At 21.5% G+C, this 19,444-nt stretch overlaps 6 protein-coding genes across 6 annotated transcripts; 1 reads left to right on the top strand and 5 right to left on the bottom strand.

Moving 5' to 3' along the window:
• Positions 1-1,605: 1,605 nt before the first annotated feature.
• PBANKA_1201700 (N-terminal acetyltransferase A complex catalytic subunit ARD1, putative) lies at positions 1,606-2,064 on the top strand (the record flags this gene model as incomplete). The annotated part of the gene is made up of 1 exon (XM_034566059.1): positions 1,606-2,064. One exon carries the CDS (start codon positions 1,606-1,608, stop codon positions 2,062-2,064), a length of 459 nt encoding a protein of 152 aa, XP_034422694.1.
• Positions 2,065-2,747: 683 nt separating this feature from the next.
• On the bottom strand, positions 2,748-3,489 carry PBANKA_1201600 (ribosome-binding factor A, putative; the record flags this gene model as incomplete). The annotated part of the gene is made up of 2 exons (XM_034566058.1): positions 2,748-2,939; positions 3,112-3,489. 2 exons carry the CDS (start codon positions 3,487-3,489, stop codon positions 2,748-2,750), a joined length of 570 nt encoding a protein of 189 aa, XP_034422693.1.
• Positions 3,490-5,181: 1,692 nt separating this feature from the next.
• PBANKA_1201500 (conserved protein, unknown function) lies at positions 5,182-5,876 on the bottom strand (the record flags this gene model as incomplete). The annotated part of the gene is made up of 4 exons (XM_034566057.1): positions 5,182-5,244; positions 5,319-5,477; positions 5,622-5,675; positions 5,868-5,876. 4 exons carry the CDS (start codon positions 5,874-5,876, stop codon positions 5,182-5,184), a joined length of 285 nt encoding a protein of 94 aa, XP_034422692.1.
• Positions 5,877-7,308: 1,432 nt separating this feature from the next.
• On the bottom strand, positions 7,309-10,404 carry PBANKA_1201400 (conserved protein, unknown function; the record flags this gene model as incomplete). The annotated part of the gene is made up of 1 exon (XM_034566056.1): positions 7,309-10,404. The coding sequence occupies one exon, from the start codon at positions 10,402-10,404 to the stop codon at positions 7,309-7,311; it is 3,096 nt and encodes a 1,031-aa protein (XP_034422691.1).
• Positions 10,405-12,616: 2,212 nt separating this feature from the next.
• Positions 12,617-13,527, bottom strand: PBANKA_1201300 (conserved Plasmodium protein, unknown function; the record flags this gene model as incomplete). Its single annotated transcript, XM_034566055.1, has 5 exons — positions 12,617-12,677; positions 12,841-12,926; positions 13,020-13,050; positions 13,191-13,271; positions 13,403-13,527. The coding sequence occupies 5 exons, from the start codon at positions 13,525-13,527 to the stop codon at positions 12,617-12,619; spliced, it is 384 nt and encodes a 127-aa protein (XP_034422690.1).
• A 1,593-nt stretch (positions 13,528-15,120) lies between these two features.
• On the bottom strand, positions 15,121-19,344 carry PBANKA_1201200 (DnaJ protein, putative; the record flags this gene model as incomplete). The annotated part of the gene is made up of 1 exon (XM_034566054.1): positions 15,121-19,344. The coding sequence occupies one exon, from the start codon at positions 19,342-19,344 to the stop codon at positions 15,121-15,123; it is 4,224 nt and encodes a 1,407-aa protein (XP_034422689.1).
• Positions 19,345-19,444: the final 100 nt, after the last annotated feature.

The raw sequence follows: 19,444 nt of genomic DNA, 5'->3' as shown, positions 1-19,444 counted from the left end.
GTGTGGATACTAATGGGAGATGAAATAAATGGCTAGTAAATATATATTTAATGTATTTATTTCCTAATTAATTTGTATAATTTATATTTATTTTTATTCTATTTAGTTTGTCATTTTTTATTTCTTGTTTTTTAACTTTTTTTTATTGTTTATTCATTTGTTTAGTTTGTCCTGATTTTTGGGGATAAGGAAAAATGTTGCTAAATAGTTTATCTTGATACAAATACATTTTTATTTTTAAGTTTTTACTAATTTTTTGTCATACCAATTTTTATTTATTTTGTATGATTGTCTAAGGTTTTATTCAATGGTTGTAAAACTTGATTCATATTATTTTGCTATATATATATATTTATTCATTTATTTATTAAATTACGCCAGTTTTGTTTATATTTTATGAAATTTAATTTTTATTTTTTCACAAAAATTAAGAAAAAAAGAAACTTGATATGATTAAATTTTATGGAATTTTTTAGACAATTTTTTTTGTGTTAATATCCATATATAGGATCAGATCATATTTATGTTCTTATATAAATACTTAGACTCGGGAAAAATATATTATGTAAGTATTTCTCAAGGAATATTACTATTTATATGGGGAATAAAAATTATTTTATTTTTTTTTATTTATTCAGACTTTTGATATGCATATATAAAAATGTATATATATATTTTATTCCTATTCATATTATCTGATATATTTAATAACACCGGACGACCATTCAGTAAATAGTAGGTGATATTTGTCTTTCGTGGATTTTCATTATTAGAATTATGATAGATTAAAGAATTCAAATAATAATATCAGAATATCAAAATTTTTATAGTTTTATATACTTATTCATATATTTGCACGCATTACACTATTTTCATAATGGTTATTTACAACTTTGGAGAGAACCTAATAATTTTTTTTTGTTTGAAAATTTATTTATTTTCATGAATGTAAAAATATACTTTTTATAATTTATAAGGTTATGCATATAGGTATATATTTTTATAAATATTGTCCAATTCTTATGAGAAGGGTTAGGAGAATGCTGTGAAAATAAAAAAAATAACGTACTTATTTTTATAAATATTATAAAAAATGAAATAAAAACTGAAAAAATACATATACTTAATTAAAGGATAAAAAAATAAAATTAAAACTATTATGAGGAATCAAACTGGTATTATATATATATATATATTTGTATATATTGAAGCGTAGCGGATTGCATATCATTGCAAGTCGAACGAATGTCATTTTGGGAAGTTATAATTAAAAAAAAATATATTGCCAATGATGAAATGCTACAAAGGCGTATATTTATTTTTTTTTTAAACTCGATAAGTATATATATTGTTTATTATTTATATGATTATGCATGATATACGGGATATATGCATATTTTATACGAAAAATAATAATTTTGATATAAGGAAAAAAGCTACATAAAATACAAGTACAATTTTGAAAAGCCTTTAATTTATATAAATATAAACAAAAGTGTTTTTTTTGTAATCTGATATAAGCAAATAATTTGTGGAATATTTTCGAACTGATCACATATTTGCGCATGATTATATATATGATCATTTAAAGAGTTTTATGATAAAATGCTGTCAATAAGAAAGAGTAACGTATATGATTTGCTTGCAATGCAAGAATGTAATAGTATTAATTTGCCAGAAAATTATAACATGAGATATTATTTTTATCATGATTTATCATGGCCTTCTTTAAGCCAATTAGCTGAAGATTATGAGGGAAAAATTTGTGGGTACACTTTAGGTAAACTCGAAGAAGAAGATGAAAAAAAAGGACATTTAACGTCTGTTGCAGTTTTAAAAACGTATAGAAAACAAAAACTAGCTTATTATTTAATAACACAGACACATGAATTTATTAATAAAGCATACAATGTAAATAGTATTTGTTTGCATGTAAGAGTAAGTAATAGTGCTGCTTTAAATCTATACTATAATCTGTTAAATTACAAAATTAAAGGAATAGAACACCTATATTATGGTAATAAAGAAGATGCGTATCAAATGGAGCATAAATTTGTTAAATAATTATAATGAAAATTAATTTTTATAGAAGATATATTTTTTTTTTATGTAAATAATAATTAGATAGTAAAAATTTATATATAGTAATACAGATGCATGTATCGATTTTTAGGTAGATGATATTTTGTAAGAATATCTTATTTTTTTTAATTTGTACATATTAATAATCCATTAATAGCAAAAAGGCAATAATTTTTTTTTTAATTTTTCATTGTTAAATTGATAAGAGCGTGTTGTTTTTTGTTTAAACTAAAATTGGCGCATTACACAATTGCACACACTTTTTAATATTATATTTTATTATTTTTTTAATTAAAAAACTTGTTAATAATATTCAAATTAAGAATAAATTTACTTTTAATATATATTTTTTTATTTATATAAATTTAAAACTTTAAAAAAATTGGAGAATTTCTCCAGTTTTGTAATTATTTCATGTTGGGGTTATCATTATATTAACTTAAGTCGCTAAAAACAAGGGTATGGTTGTTTTTATGTATTTTCCAGGGTGATAAAATTTGCTTTATTTGAACAATATACATACAAAAAAATGTGAAAATATGAAAAAATAGAAGACGTAAATGCATGCACATAAGTACATGATAAAAAATTTCAATGATCAAGTATTTTCTCTTTTTTATGTTTTAAGCTTAATTTTCTTGTGGATGTTCTTTGTCAAATAATATTTAGTTATTTAATTCGTCCTTAAACATATCGCCATAATATTCCCTTATATTTTCAATTTCACAAAATAATTGGGTTTGTTCACTTAAATTACTTAAAACAAAATTTAAAAAGGGAACTCTTTTCCTGTGTTTAATAAGTTCGGCTAATTTGTAACGAATGTGTTTGCAATTTTTCTTTATCCATATGTATCCCTAAAAATGTGATATAAATATAAGGAGCATTTATAGAGAAAAAAAATATATATATATAATAAGAGAATCATTATTATAGGATAATAATAGAAGGAATAATAAATATAGATAAAGTTGTATATAATTTATAAAAGAACAATACAAATGGAAATATTTTATTTATGATATGTACTTGTTTTGAATCAACAGAATCTCCCATTATTTCGATAATAACTTTAGCCACAGAACAATCAGAACTCAGTTGGACATTATGAATGGTTATGCCTTCTATTATATCTTCATCAATATGATATTTGTAATTAAACTTTATTCCTTTTTTATATATTATTGATTGTAATGCATTTTTTATTTCTTTTTCAAATCGTTTTCTATATATTTCATGACGAGGAGTTTCTTTTTTTGTTAAATATATTATATTGTTAAATTGTTTTCTTGGTATATGTGTATTAAGGAAATGTATATGATTGAATATATTCGATTTATGTTTAATGACTAATGTGTAATTAATTTTTGTAAATATGGATAATAAAACTATAAGATATAAATACATTTCAGCTTGTTTCAATTACGTTCATAACAATAAAACACATAGTTAACTTTAATCATCGTTTCAGTGGTAAGAATTAAATTCAGTTGTATTTTTATACCTCTATATTAATTTTGTTCGCCTTATTTATCTAACTATATATATAACACACATATTTGAATAGGTGCTGCTTTCATAATAAAACGTTTGGGCATTTTTTGGGATGTTGGAACTTTGGTACATAATTAGATATATATTTTTAATTTATTTGAGTTTTGTTAATTTTTGCATTGGTAAAAAAATAAGATATGAAGGGAAAAAAGCGAGCTATTCAATATATCATTATTTATTTAAATATTATTTGATTGTATATATTTTTATCCATTATATTTTTTAAGTTATGAGCTTATTCATTTTGTTGGAGAACTTGGGATATTAAGTATCCGTGCAAGTTTCTAAACAGGTATGTATATAATTATAAATAACCTTAAAAAACCATTATATATAAAACGTATTTAAATTATTTTAATATAAACATATTAAAAATGTATGATTATGTGATATATATAAAATAACGATGGAAGAAAAGCAAAAATAAAGCTATATATTTAGCTTCGTTAATATTAACGCATGTATATGCAATATAAAAAGAATATCAAACTATATTTTAAACTGATTAATAAAAATTAAAATGAAAAATACGATAAGAAATGTATTAAAATTTTAAGAGGGATGCATGGGACACAATATAGCTATCTAAAATACATTTTTATGATTTGAATTTTAGGGTAGATCGTTCCCATAGGTATTGAGAGAAAAATATTTACTTAATTGAGAATATCAACATTATAGTATTATTTTATATAATAAAATTATAGATTACTATAACAGGCTGAGTAAAATAAGACTTATATATGCAAGCACAAATATGTATGTATGCACATATATGTGTGTAGAAAGTTGTCGCTTAATAATGTTACATATTTGTATTATAATATAAATTAAAATAATGAAAATGTTAATGTGTATGTTTTAATTTGTTTTAAATTTGTTAACATAAAAAAGTAAAGTTTGGTGTACATATTCGCGAATTCACACATACTATATATATATGTGTGTAGTTAAAAAAAATAATATATTATTTAACATAAAAAAACATGTAAATATGCACTTTAAGTAGTTTTGAGGTTTAATTATGCATTTTTAATCAAATATAAAATTGATATGACATATATATATTAAAAAAATGAATTATCCGTATTTAATTACACAAAAATTATGTAATTATTTTGTTATTTATATTTACAAAACTGGCCTTTTAAAAAGGATAGGCATATGCATTTTCCATTTGCTTTTCGATCTTAGTTTTTTCTGAAATCATTTAAAAGATTGTTATATATATTCCTGTATAAATAAATATGGTTATTAGTCAGTATAAATGTATTAGCTATACTTAAAAAATTCTCACAAGTATAATCGATAATGTTTATCTGTGTATTGTTTTTTAATTGATTTTATAAAAAGACATTCATTATTTCTTACTATATAATACATATATTAAAGTAGGAAATGCAAATTGAAGGTTTTTAGATTATTTAATATATATACATATTCCTTGAGCATTATTTGATTGTTGTAAAAAAAACAAATATTATGGGATATTAAATATATAGTTAATGAAATTGTTAGTATACAAATCTGTGGATATGGAAAGTTTTAATCGTCTTCGGGTGTGTGTGGATGTTTTTCAGGTGGTAAGTCATTTGGATCTCTTAATGGCTATAAGAAAAAAAGTATATACATATATACATGTAAATATGTGCATTAGCTTTTCAAGCAAATAAATGGCTTACATTTGGAGGGTTTTTTCGTAAAATATATTTTTTATAAAAAAAATTTCCTGACATAGCTCCCATAAATCCCGAAAATATTATAAATATATAACTTGGAAAATTTATAGCATATTTAACTTTTTGTAATCTCCCATGAAATACTACCCCTGTTCCTGGAGGCTATATAATAAAATAATTAAATATATATTTGTGTGAATATTTTTTTAAGGGTGACATAAAAAGTTTATAGATCATTTACATTAATAGGCATATAAAAAGAAATAACAAATTGTTAATAGCGAATTGTGGATTTATTAGGGATACCGGTTTGGGAATTGACTTCATTTCATGTGATATATATCGGATATGTGAGTTTTTCTGTGTGAAAAAAATGTTATAAAAGAGAAATTTGAAATTCATATTATAAATTTATGGTATATCATTAGGAATTATGTTTCTATGTTTTTTTATGAGAAATATGCATCATATATTATTGTGTCCCTTTTATCAAGATATAATAATACTTGATTTATTGAAAAAGATAGTTTATTTTATCAGTTTTATTCTTACGAATAGCATTTTGTTTGATTTTATTTAAAACGTTGCCAATTGATATGATATTATTAGAAATGTATTGCCTAGAAATAAATGTAATGAAATGTGAGACATTATTTAAATTTATGTAATGTGCAATTATGGGGATATAACACAGTACCCCTCTTTTTGGTTTCGAATGTAACATATATATAATATTGTCGCTTTAAAAAGTGTATACCTTTATAAGAGTGTGGAAAGCATTAGTATTGGGTATTCGATTATTTTATCAAATGCAATAATTCAAAATTTTTTAGGTTAAATAAATTTATATATTTATATACAAAAAATATTATGTACTTTTCAAAATAGTGGTATTAAGTTTATATTTTTTAAGGAGGAAAAAAATAAGGTAAAAAAAATTAAGTGAAAAAATATTATATCAAAATGAAGTAACAATATTATAGTATCCCAAATTATAAAAAAATATAAAAATTATGGATATATACACTTTGGGCCATTTAAATATATGAATTATTACATTTGTTTTTTGGGCATACATAATGCAATCTTAATTATATATGTAAGAAAATAATTTGATTTTTTTACAACGAATACAAATGCCATATTTAATAAGTTTGATATATTTTTTTTTTATTTGCTTTTTTTTAAGTATTTAATTTGGAAAAAAAAGTTAAAATGCAGGGAATATATATTTTTCTACAATACCAAAAGAATTAAATACACTAATGTGTATATATCATGCATAATAGTTTTCAATTTTTGACAAAAATATCCATTTAATTTTATAGTCATGTATGAGTTTAGTAGTATAATATTGGAAGCATATCAAATTAATATAAGTACACATTATTATTTACTCTATAAATCAATAAGCAAATTTTATGAAAACAAAGAAAAATATATTTGCTCGTATAAGCATTTTAAGCTAGCAAAGATATGTGCATATTTCCAAAATAAAAGTTCAGGATGAAACATAAAAAAATCATAAAGGCTTACACGCTTATGAATGATTTTTCATGCAATATGGATTGTATTCATATGCTTTTCTCAAATTGAATGAGATGTATATTTCAAAGATTATAATAGAATAAAGTAACAATTTTAAGTTTTATACAAATATATTGATAGGGTATATATTTGTGTAATTAAAAATATAATTTTAAAAATATGTTTGTAAACAGGTATAGAGCGTAATTAAAAAAGTGAAAAAAAAATGAAACTTAAAAATTACGAAAAAAATCGGGTATAAAAAAGTTATAAGCGAACAAAAAAGATATATTAATATATTTTTTAAAGTGCAAAGGGGAGAAAAAAGAATATATCAGACAATATAGTTATATATTATCAATACGTGGATACATATTCATCACGAATTATATCGACTTCTTTAAGAAGTAATAATTTTTATGAAAAAAAAATGGTAATCGAAGATACACAACTTTACACATATTGGCTAGTTACATTTCCAACTAGGGCTAGTACTTAAACAATGCACAATTTCCTTCAGGTATAATATATATGGTAACTCGTATTTTGAGAATAATATCCTTCGGTTTGTTTCAATTATTCTTGAGCATAATACATATGAATATATTATATTAAATGATATGCATGTGATAATAAAGCTAAATTCCATAAATGATTTGATAATTGCAAAAGAGCAATATAAAGAGATAAACATAATAATATATATAAAGAATAGAAAATATTGTGTAGGATATCTAACTATTAACAATATAGTAGTTTGGATAGTTAGCATATGTATATACATATATATATAATATGGTGATGTAAAATATTTTAAAGAGGTAAGGGATATATATATATCAAAAGACGTTATAATAAATTTAGCTAGACATAATAGTAATGTCGAATTGTAATATTTTTTAATATTACAATATTGTCTTTTCTTCATTTTAGAGATAAAAAGTATGTAAAAAATATATATGAAAATATTGATAATTGATCTTGGGATATAGTATTTTAAAAAATTATGTCTTTTTAAAGAGTTAAGTATAATATTAGAATTATATAATTTATACGCTGTAATAAAATCTAATAACATAATATATATAATTAAATATATATTCATATAGCATGTTCTGATAATAATATTTTTGTTAAATTCATCCATCCATGACAAATACCATTGTTCTATGTTTGGATTTTTGAATAAACCAACTGCATTTGATTCAGGTATAAATATTTTATTTTTCCATATAGCATTTTGCATTAATATTTTTTTTTTTTTTAAGTTGAGAAAGGTTTTTTTTGATACATCTAAAATAGTTTTAAAAAATCTAGGAATATATATAAATAGTAAATTAATTTTTGTATTTTCAAGAAATATTGTAGTATATGTTTTTCCGTTTTTTGCTGAAATTTTTTTTGTTTTTTTTTTTGCAATAGAATATATTCCATTTTTATTATATGTTTTTACATAACCTTCAGTATTGTATATATCAAGTTCTATTATTTTATCCATAATTTGATGTTGTTTTAATGCTTTAGATTTATCATATTTATAATTAAATCTATGATTATTGATATAGTTTAGCTCGTTATTTTTGTTACAATATGGGTGTGTGAATTTTGTAATTTTATTATTATTATTATTGTTACAGTTGTTTATGTTGCAGCTAATTGATCGATATATATATGAATTGGCATCATTATTAGCGTCTAAAGATTTTTTAAATTTATATGATTCATCATCATTAAAATAATTTTTATTTTTGTATCTCAATATACTACCTTTGTTAGTTTTATAATGGAATATGCCATCTTTTGATAAGTTTTGCTCGTTTACTATTAATTCGGGTTTTTCAGGAAATCCATCATTTAATATATTAATAGTATGTTCAGTAGCCGTTATATCATCATAATTATTATTATCACTTGGTTTATTTGTGGAATTTGGTTGATCATATATTTTATAATTTTTATGAATATAATTATTTTCATTTTTATTCGCAATGTGAATGTTATTCATAGTACTGTTTTGTTCATAATAAATGCATGATAAAATATTGCAATTATAATTTTGAATATGATTTATTTTATTTTTAGACATTTCTGTTTTATATTCATGTATGGGAATCTTTGTACAAGCTTTAACAGAATCTTGATATACCACTTTTTCATTATATGGATATATATTATGTGGTTTATTTTTGTTAATAATTTGATTGTATTTTTTCTTAGCGGGATGTGTATTTTCATATTCATTTTGTGTGTCATAGTTAGAGTTGCATGAATTATCAGAACTTATTCCTATGTATATTTCTTTACTTGAATTTTTTTTATTACCTTTATTATGCTTAATATTTTCATGTCTTAATTTGCTTTTTGTTTGTTTTGCATCTCTTTTGATACTTTTTCCAATTGAGGCAATTAATTCATGTTGCCTATGATCAGATTTTTTAGCTATTTTTTTCGCAAAATTGGAAAAATGAACTCCAACTCGAGTGTTTTTATCAGGTATATTAATGGCTGAATGATGGTTTGTCAAAGATTCTAATGAGTGTTTATCTTTATGTTGTGATAAATTTTCGTCAGTACTAGATTCTTTAATTTGGATTGCCAATTCATGATTTTCTATATTTGATTGTTTTGTATTTGAATAATTTTTTAGTGGAAATAGATTGGAGTTTTTTGATATAGGATTATGATATAATTTAGAATGTGTTGTATTATAATATTTTGAAAAACTATCAGTATGATTGAATTCAGTTGCACTGTTTAATAATTTGTATTTTCTCATATATTTACTGTCTCTATGCACATTTAGAGATTTAAATTTGAGATCAAGAAAACCATCTCTTATGGATTTATGCTCATTGTTGCTATTATTATTTACGCTTGAAGTATCTGAATATGTTTTTGAATTAATACAAATATATGATTTAATTAATTTTTTAAATATTTGTTCTTCTAAATTTTTAACTTCTTTTGATATTACTACATATTTACAAGGGTTTTTTTTTGACATAACAATCAAGTTACATAATTTATACATACGAAAATACAATGCATGCCCACCTATTATTTGTAAAGTGTATGAGATTATATCACTGAAAAGTAAATATTTAGCATTTAGCATATATCCACTTATAGCTATGTTGTATTGAATTAATATACCCGATAATACACTAAAAAATAATAATGTTATTAAATTATAATAAGAATATCCAGTTAGTGAAAATGCAAAAAATAATAATTGCATATTTGAGATTTTAAAAGAATCAAATATGATTGATAATATGCAAGTAATTATTATACTAAAAAAGAATAATAATTCTAATATATATTTTCCTATACTATTTTTTGAATATACAAATGTTCTAATTATAACAAAACTGATTAATGAAGATATAAATAATATTGTTCCAAGAAGTACTGTCCATAAATATTTAAAATCCCAAATTAACTTTTTACTATCAATAGCTGCATATCCAGTTACTATAAATGTTTGTAAGCTTTGCAATGCTATTAAAACAACAAAGTCTTCTGACTTTATATCTATCGAATGCGCACTGTGGTTTTCCATTTTTTGAGAAGCGTACAAAAGAACGAAAATAAAAATTATTTTATTATGCTTCTTCTGATTGTAGATTTGTATTTTGTTGATTTATTTTCGCATAGCTACTATATATAATTTCTCTAAAATGTATTATTTAATTTGTCTTATGGCTAAAACCACGAAAAAATTGATATATCTGAGTGTATATAAGCATTGGCATTATTATGTGAATACATACAAAAGGATATACCAAATAAAAAAAAATGCAAAGTTTAAAGTATGTGTTATAATAATAAAATTAAAAAATTCATTTTAAAGAATTGCATATTTGAAAGAGATAAACATGTGGGCATACAAAAATGTATCTATTTGTTTAGAACAAATATAAAAATGAAAATGCAAAAAAAATATTAAATAAAATTAATAATTTTAATATTAAGAATTATAAAAAATTTATGTTAAATGAAAAAGTCTTACATATTTGTAAATGGGAGTAATAATACAATAACACGAAAAACAATATGCACATTTTATATAATGAATTTTTAAAGCATAACACATTTTTATAGGCTATTAAAGATTAAAATATTAATCAAAAACTAAATAAATATATAAGTAAATGATAAGTAATAGCAGCATAAGCCAGTAATGGCTTACTAAAAAATTAATAAAATTTGTAAATTAAAAACTAAACTTTCCTAAGTGATGAAAAATGAATTCATAATAAACTGAAAGATTAAATGGAAAAATTGTTTTTTTTTCTCTTTTTAAATTATTTGAAAGTCGAAGATAGTTATATATTAATTATACGAAAAAGAGTAATACAAAATTACCAACGACAAATATATTACACATATATATAGGTAAATATATAAACATATGGAAATAAATATATAGTCATCTTCGAAATAACACAGAAAATTGAAGAAAAAAATAATTGTAGATTACGGTATATGTAATTTTTAATATTTGGAAGCATTTGGCGGAGATTTATTTAATTGCAATTATATATACAATGTGTGGAAGGAAAAAAATTGGAAAAAAATGCGTGTGTAAAATAGTGCACCAACTTGTTTTGAAAAAATGTTATTAATAAAATAACATTATAAAATATAAACTATGATAGATAAATAAATAAATAAATTAAAAAACATGTAATAAATAAAATATAACTTATATTAAAAAACAAAAAAAAATTCTATACATACTAAGATATTCCTCAAAAAAAAATTATAAATCAGTGTGTATGTAAAAACATGTTAGACAATTAATTTTCGAGAATTTCCTTTAATATTATTATATATAAAAAAGGTAAATCTAGGAGAATAATATACTTAGTTTTCACTGTATATATTTTAATATTATTCATTATTTGTTGCAAAATAATTTTATAAATTTCGTTTTATATTCAATGTACTTATATATAGAATATAGTGAAAATAGTAATGAAGGGTAATTATATTTTCCAATTTATTCTCCTTAATTTTGGCCTTTACCATAAATGAATATATATAATTCTATGATACGTAATTTTCTATATAAAAATATAAAACATATATTAATGTTGATAATAATACATTTCCCAACAAATATTGTGAAAAAATGTAAGATACTTCAAAACCATTGAAATGGTTTAGTCAAAAGTGATATGGCATTTATTAAAAAATAATAATAAATAATATAAATTAATTTTGTGGATATATATTCTATATGTAATAATATAGCCAAAACGGCAAATATAAATGTTCATTTAACTTATATTTCATAATTTGAAGGGATAAACATGTTTCGAAGCAAAAATATTTTACTATAATTAGTCAATTTTGAAGTTTTTACTTTGCTAATATATTACATTGTTCTTTTAATAACAATACTGTATCAATTCAGTTTAATACAAAGTTTTAATGCCACATTGGAATGGAAAATTATGAGTTATATTTTTTTGATAGTAATTTTGAATATAATAAAAAATAACAATAATTAATTAGTTAAAACAATTTAATAAAATCGAAAGAAAACAATAAACATAAGAGAAAGGCAGCAAGTGCCTCTTATTTTTTATTCCTAATTGGCAACATGCAAAATCACTCTTTTCCACAAAAAAAACAAATATATAATTAGAGATATTATAATATATTAATAAATAAATAAATAAATAAATAAATAAATAAATAAATATAATAAATAGTAACTAAATAGAATATATATAATTAGATTGTGGAAATTGTTTTTGATGTTCTTAAAAAATGGAAAATAATACTAACAAACTCAACAGCACAAATATAACTGGAATAATAATCCTAAAAAAAAATAAATAAATGAGAATAATAAAAATTATTAACGATTCAAAAAAATATTGATATATAATTGCATATTGTATATATGAATGTATTTTAAATATGTGATATATATTGAGAAAAGACTTAGCGCATCATATACAAATATATTATGAATGTATCTTACGTAGTTTTCATAAAAAATTTAATAATATCATGATCATCAACAATTATTCTGTCGCATATTAGATTCGATTTTCTTTTTCTTAGTTGCTAAAATGACAAAGGGAAAAAATATAATCATATATTTGTTCATATAAATAATAATAAAGATAACATATATGATTATGGATGCATATATTATACCTGATTATTATCTTCATTGCTCTCAAATGTTCTATAAAGAGAAAATTATGGATTAATTTATAATATTTAAAATTTTAATGTTTTTTTTTAAATATTTACATAATGATATCAGACGTAAATAAGGAAATTAACATTTCTTTAAACATGGGTACATTATATGCATTTACTTACATTGGTTTAATATTGTAGTTTCCTAAAACATCTAAATGTTGTTTTTCAATGGCCTTTTTAAATTGAACTATAATCGATTCCCTAGAAAAGAAATAAATGAAATAGCAAAAGTGGACATATATGATTTAAAAAAAAATATAATATTGCGATGTGTATAAAATATAGACTGACAAAAATATACATATATAATGCATATATAAATTTATACTTACTCTTCTGGATTGCACTCTTCGAATGTAGCATCAAATGGTATTAATAAACTTTTAAATAAATCCAGATCGCCACTTTTAACACCCTCGATTTTAACCTTTAAAATTTTATTATTCAATTGACTCATTTTTTTTAACAGATATCAATAAGTTAATTTTATTTTATATTTTTATATGCTAAAATAAAGAATTATTTTTATTTTTCATTATATATTTATATTATTTTTTGAATATTTGTTTATTTTGTTTAAAAGTTTCATATGATCAAATGTGGGGCATGTATTTATATATATACACGCTTATTGCATATTTGTTGTACTAACGCATTAATATATTATTCTATATTTATACTTTTGGTGATTTATATTTTATAACATTAATTATTTTATTAATATATTTTTTATAATTATTAATTTTATGGCTATGTATATAATATATATATTATTTTTTTGTTTATTAATTGTTTTTATTTTATTTGATATTTGTTATATGTTTTTTGCAGGATATGTATATTATTTTTTTTTTAATTTTTGTTTATATTATTCTGCAATTGATGGATATTCTTATATGTTATATTTGTATGAAAATATAAATACGTGAAAAAAATGCATTTCGTCTAGTATTTTTATTAATTGAATGCATACCCATATTTTCGGCATATGGGAAAAATATGTGTTACATTTTGTTTTTTTTGTAAATTTAACTTTGAAGAAATCTTGTGTATATAGTATTTTTCCTTTTTTTTATTATTGAAATGTATTATGTATAAAATAAATAGGTAATATAATAATAAACAATTTATAATTAAGTTACATGAGCAATCGTTCTGTATAAAGGGGGATAGATAGTTTGATACATATAAGAAAAATGTCATATACAATATATATAAAAGAATAAATTACAATATCATAACTGCAGAATGTGTAAAAATCGGGTGGAGTTGTTTGCATTTTATTATAGTAAGGTTGAAATAAAAAAATAATAAAAATTAACATTGAAGTTTTTTATTTTGTATGCATAAAATATATGAGACTAATTGGAATATACGCATATTAATATTTATGGAATCAGAAAGAAATATCTAAGAATTTCAAATTAAAAAAAATATAAAAATGAAAGTTTTTGCGTTTTCGGTTATATATATGTATGTATATATTTATACAAACATATGGAAAGCATAAAAATACAATGTATTGAATACAAACGTGGGGATACAAGTAAATTTACAGTATAACATATATTAGGAGATAATAAAATATGATAAATCTACATAAACAATGTTATTAATAAACAGGGGAATAGAAGTATATAGAGAAAAATGAAATAATAAAATGCTTAAAAAAATTGTTAGAAACAATATTAGCTAAAGGTGCATATTTTACTACATGTAAAACAAATATGATTATAAAAAGGCGGCAACATTAATATATACTGTTCATGAATTATTAATATTTAGTGTTAATCATAATATAGGGAATATTTATTATTGTTTCTATTTGCTAAAGGGGTTGTAAATATTGGTCTACTATATTAGGGAAACACATGTTATTATTTATTCGATTTTTTTGCATAAAGCATACAAAAGCTGATACTCGCTTTAAAATATAAGTTCAGCGAATAAATAATTCGAATATTTTTAATGATGCTAGCATGCATATGAATTATTCTCTGGTATATTTATTTTGGTTTTGATAATATATGTCTTAATTCTTTTTGTCGTCTCAATACTCGGTTAGATCAAAATTTTTATAAGGTGTCAACACAAAAAGGGGAGATAAATTAATTTGTATATATTTTCCATTTGGTGGAGTTATGGGTTCCAATTTTTTAAGATATAAATTTAGTTTGTGTGGGAAATATTTGATATATTTATGTTTATTTTTGATAATATAATTATGAAAGAAAATATATGTGTTTGAAATACCATCTTTCTCTGTTTGTTGCTCAGATATGATAAAATTTTTAAAATAGTTATATTTATAATTAAAAAATGGGAAGGAGCACATATATTTATTAATTTTTTGAAAAAACAAATTAAAAAGGATAAATGATTGTAGAGTATATATAACCCATTTTAAATGAAAATAAGTTGGCCTTAATATTATGCTATTTTTTTTTATGTGTAAAGGTATACAATAATGTTCCTTTGAATATCCATTTTTATCCAACAAATAGAAATCGGTTAAAGGTATTAGTTCGTCTTTACATGTTACGAATAATAATATATATTCTATATTTTTAATAATTTTATCAATTTCCTTTTGAAATAACGATATGTGCTTTAAATTTGACTTGTTTTTTATTTTATGAATCAATAATTTTATTTTTAGAAAATTTTTTATGCTTTCTTCTTTTATAAATAGAAGAAATTTTTTTTTTTTTTTAACATTATGTCCTATATAAATATAATTAAAATCATATGTTATGTCTTTAATCTTTTGTTCATTTTTTTTGAGTAAATTGAAACCATATTTTTCTTCAATGTTTATCAATATATCATCTTTTGTTTTTTCACAACTATATGCAATGGGGATATTATCAGAATTTTGTGTGTTTTTTTTATCATAGATTTTTATTGGAGTATATAAATTAGGCGATGATACATTTGAGTGCATATTATTGTAACAAGGATTACTATAAAAAAATGATTTTTGTAAAATTTCATTTTTGCAATCAGACATATATTGGTAGCATGAATTTACTGGGAAATTGTTATTGTAAGAATATGGATTTATATTTTCTTTATTCGAAGTTGAATGCTTGCTACTATCACATTTATTAATGCTATATGAATGACTATAAGGATATTCATATTTGTAAGTGTCTGGAGAAAATTGAATATTTTGACTAAAAAATTGGAACATATTAGGATTACTTTTAAAAGGGGTATATTCTGTAGGTTTATTTATATGAGCGTTGTTCATATTGTATATATTATTATTTTGAAATGCTATAGCTTCTTTTTGTGTGTTAAAATCGTTTGTTTTATTTGTTTTATTTGCCTTATTTTTCGAGGATAATGAGGTTTGATCTGTGTATATATTTCTTTGTGGGAATGTATTATCATTTTGATTTTCTTTATTTTTATAATTTAAATTTTGTACTAGACATTTGTTCGAAAGTGGGATATTTTTGCCTTCTTCATAATATAGATTATATTGTTCTTTTTCTTGTTTTTTGGTTTCTTTCATTTTTGATAATTCGTTTTCTTTTTGAATTTCCTGAATGTTCTGATCATTTGGGGGTGGCTTATCTATATCATTTTTAAAAAAAAAATCAAACCATTTATAAAAAAAATCAACATCCTTATCAGTGCTTTCGTTAATAATTTTGTACTTAATTGGAGATACTTGTATATCTTTAAAAAAGTTGTATTTATTTTCATAACAATCGTTAGGATTGTACGTATTGTCATTATGTGGAAATTGTGTATAGTTTACAGCTTTTGAAATATTGTCTTTCACAAAAGTAGTAGTATCGTTATTTTGTGTTTCAAGAGGTTTATTTGTATGAGGGTGTGGTATTTTATGATGTAAATTTTGAGAGGTATTTATAAATTTTTCAGAATTATTTATTTTTTGAATTATAGAATCATTGTAAAATTTATTAAAATGCAAATTTAATTCTTCAAATATGTTAATACGTTTTTTTTTCTTTATTATATCATTAATTGTAATTTCTTTTCCTATATCTAAATACGATGAGTTTTCGAATAAGCTATCGTTTGATTGGGTATAATCATCTTTATCATTATATTCGATGTATTCACCAGATTTGTTTATACTTGCATAATCATTATCATATTCAGAATTAATTTCATTGAAACTATTTGTAGAATTTTTACTATCATTTATGTTAGTATATTTATTTTTATTTTTATTGTTACTATTATAAGCGTCGCTTTTACCAAAAGGGGGAATATTTTTAGAATAAATAGGATATATATAAAATATATTTTTAAATATACAGTTTTGCTGATTATTAAAAAAATGATAAACTAATTTTTGAAATTGATTATATTGATTTCTGTTAATTTTTAGACTTCCTCGATTATGAAGATATGAAACATTGTTATATTTTTGTACAAATAAATCGTATATTCTTAAAGATTCGTCATCAATATCTTCTCCTTTTTCTTCATTTTCTTCATTTTCTTCATCTTCTTTTTCTGTCTCGTAATTTTTTTCATCTGATGATATATTATAGTCGTTAAAGTTTTCACTCATTAATAATTCAAGTATAGTGTTTCCATATTTATCATACATTTTTCTTTTTTTTTCATCAATTAAAATATCATAAGACAATTTTATTTCTAAGAATTGTTTAATATCTCCTCCTTTGTCAGGATGATGAATTTTTATTTTGTCTTTATAAGCTTTTTTGATTTCATATTTAGAACAATTATAGGGGAGATCTAAATAACTATATAAAGATTTTGAAATATTATAACCTTTTTTCTTATTTTCTTTAAATTTGTTAAAATAACAAAAATAATATTGCTCATCATGATTATTGTCATCACAATCTTGCTCATTGTTGTCTGAATTAATTATATTATTATAAAAAGTTGAATTATCGTCTTTTCCAGCATATTTGAAATTTTCACTATTATAATCAATTCCTTCTAAATTATTGAAATCATGAATAGGTTGGGATTGTTTGACATTTTTATCATTCTCATAATTACCTAAATTATAATATATATTTTTTTTTTCGGATTCATTTTTGTTCATATCGAAATTTTTTGCTTTATCCTTTGTATCGTCTTTTTTGAAATCATTTATAAAAATTTTTTTACTGTTTATAAAAAAATTTTTTTTTAGCCTATTTATGGATTCTGTACTGTTTAGATCTATTGGTGTTCTCTTATTACTATCCTGAAAATCATCTTGATATGTATTGCTATATTTTTTTGAAGGTGTTTTTGATTCTACATCTGTGTTAATTTCGTCAGCTGAATTTTTCTGGATATCAATAGGGAAATTTATAGGCATATGATTTTTATATTTAATATAGCCCTTTGTTGGATCTGGTAATTTATTTGGTATATTATTTTCAGTTTGAATATAATAATAAAGTGTGTTTTGGTTTTTATTATTATGATTAATAATTTGAGCATTAGAATCAGAATTAGTGATAATTTCAGTGTGTGTTATTTTGCGTTTTTTATTATAATATTGTATTTTTTGTAAATCAGTTATATCTTTTTGTTTATTCGATATATTATATTTATTTTTTTCATTATTATCATTGCATGCAATTTTAGTAGGAGAACATATATATCGAATGAAATCATATTTGTTTAATAGATTGTTAGGATTAGTAGCTGAGTCATTGCTTTTATTTCTTTGTATATTTTTTTTACTACTTCTTTTTATATAAGCTTGATCATGTGTATCTATATTATTATTGGTCATGTTTTTCGTTGGTGTTTTGTCCAAAAAATTATTAAAAAAGTATGATTCATCATAAACATTGTTTAGTTTAATTTTTTTATTTTTATGAACTGTTTGTGAATTATTTTCTTTGCTACTTTGGATTTTTTTAATTTTTGAGGAGTTGAAATTAGTAAATACCTGTTGTGACATAGATGTGTGTAATTCATTAGAGTGAGGAAATTCATTTGTAATGTTTTCAGATGAGTTTGCTCGATTCCCTTTTGTAATTCTAGCAGATTTTGTAGCATCATTTAATTTTTTATTTTGCATTATCATATTATTTCCACTTTTTGATAATAATATATCATTTCTTTCACCGAGTTTATCTCTTTTTCTTGTCCCAAGTGTGTTTTTTCCGGAGATATTAAAAATTTTTTCATAGTCATCATTTTGGAAATTATATAATTCTTTAATTTTATTTATATTAAAATAATTGGGGCATTTATTTAAAGAGTTATCATTATTATTTTTTAAAGATAAATTTCCTGTTTTATTCGTCTTTTTCATATTATAAATGGTGTACGCTTTTCAACGTATTAAAATGCCATTTGGAGCATATTTATTATTTTACTATATTTTGATTCGGGATGCTAGAGAATGATTATTT

Source organism: Plasmodium berghei, assembly GCF_900002375.2.
Source record: "Plasmodium berghei ANKA genome assembly, chromosome: 12".
In the NCBI taxonomy this organism is placed as follows: Eukaryota; Apicomplexa; class Aconoidasida; order Haemosporida; family Plasmodiidae; genus Plasmodium; species Plasmodium berghei.
The sequence above is the reverse complement of the archived record's forward strand: the minus strand, read 5'-3'. Positions and strand labels throughout refer to the sequence as shown.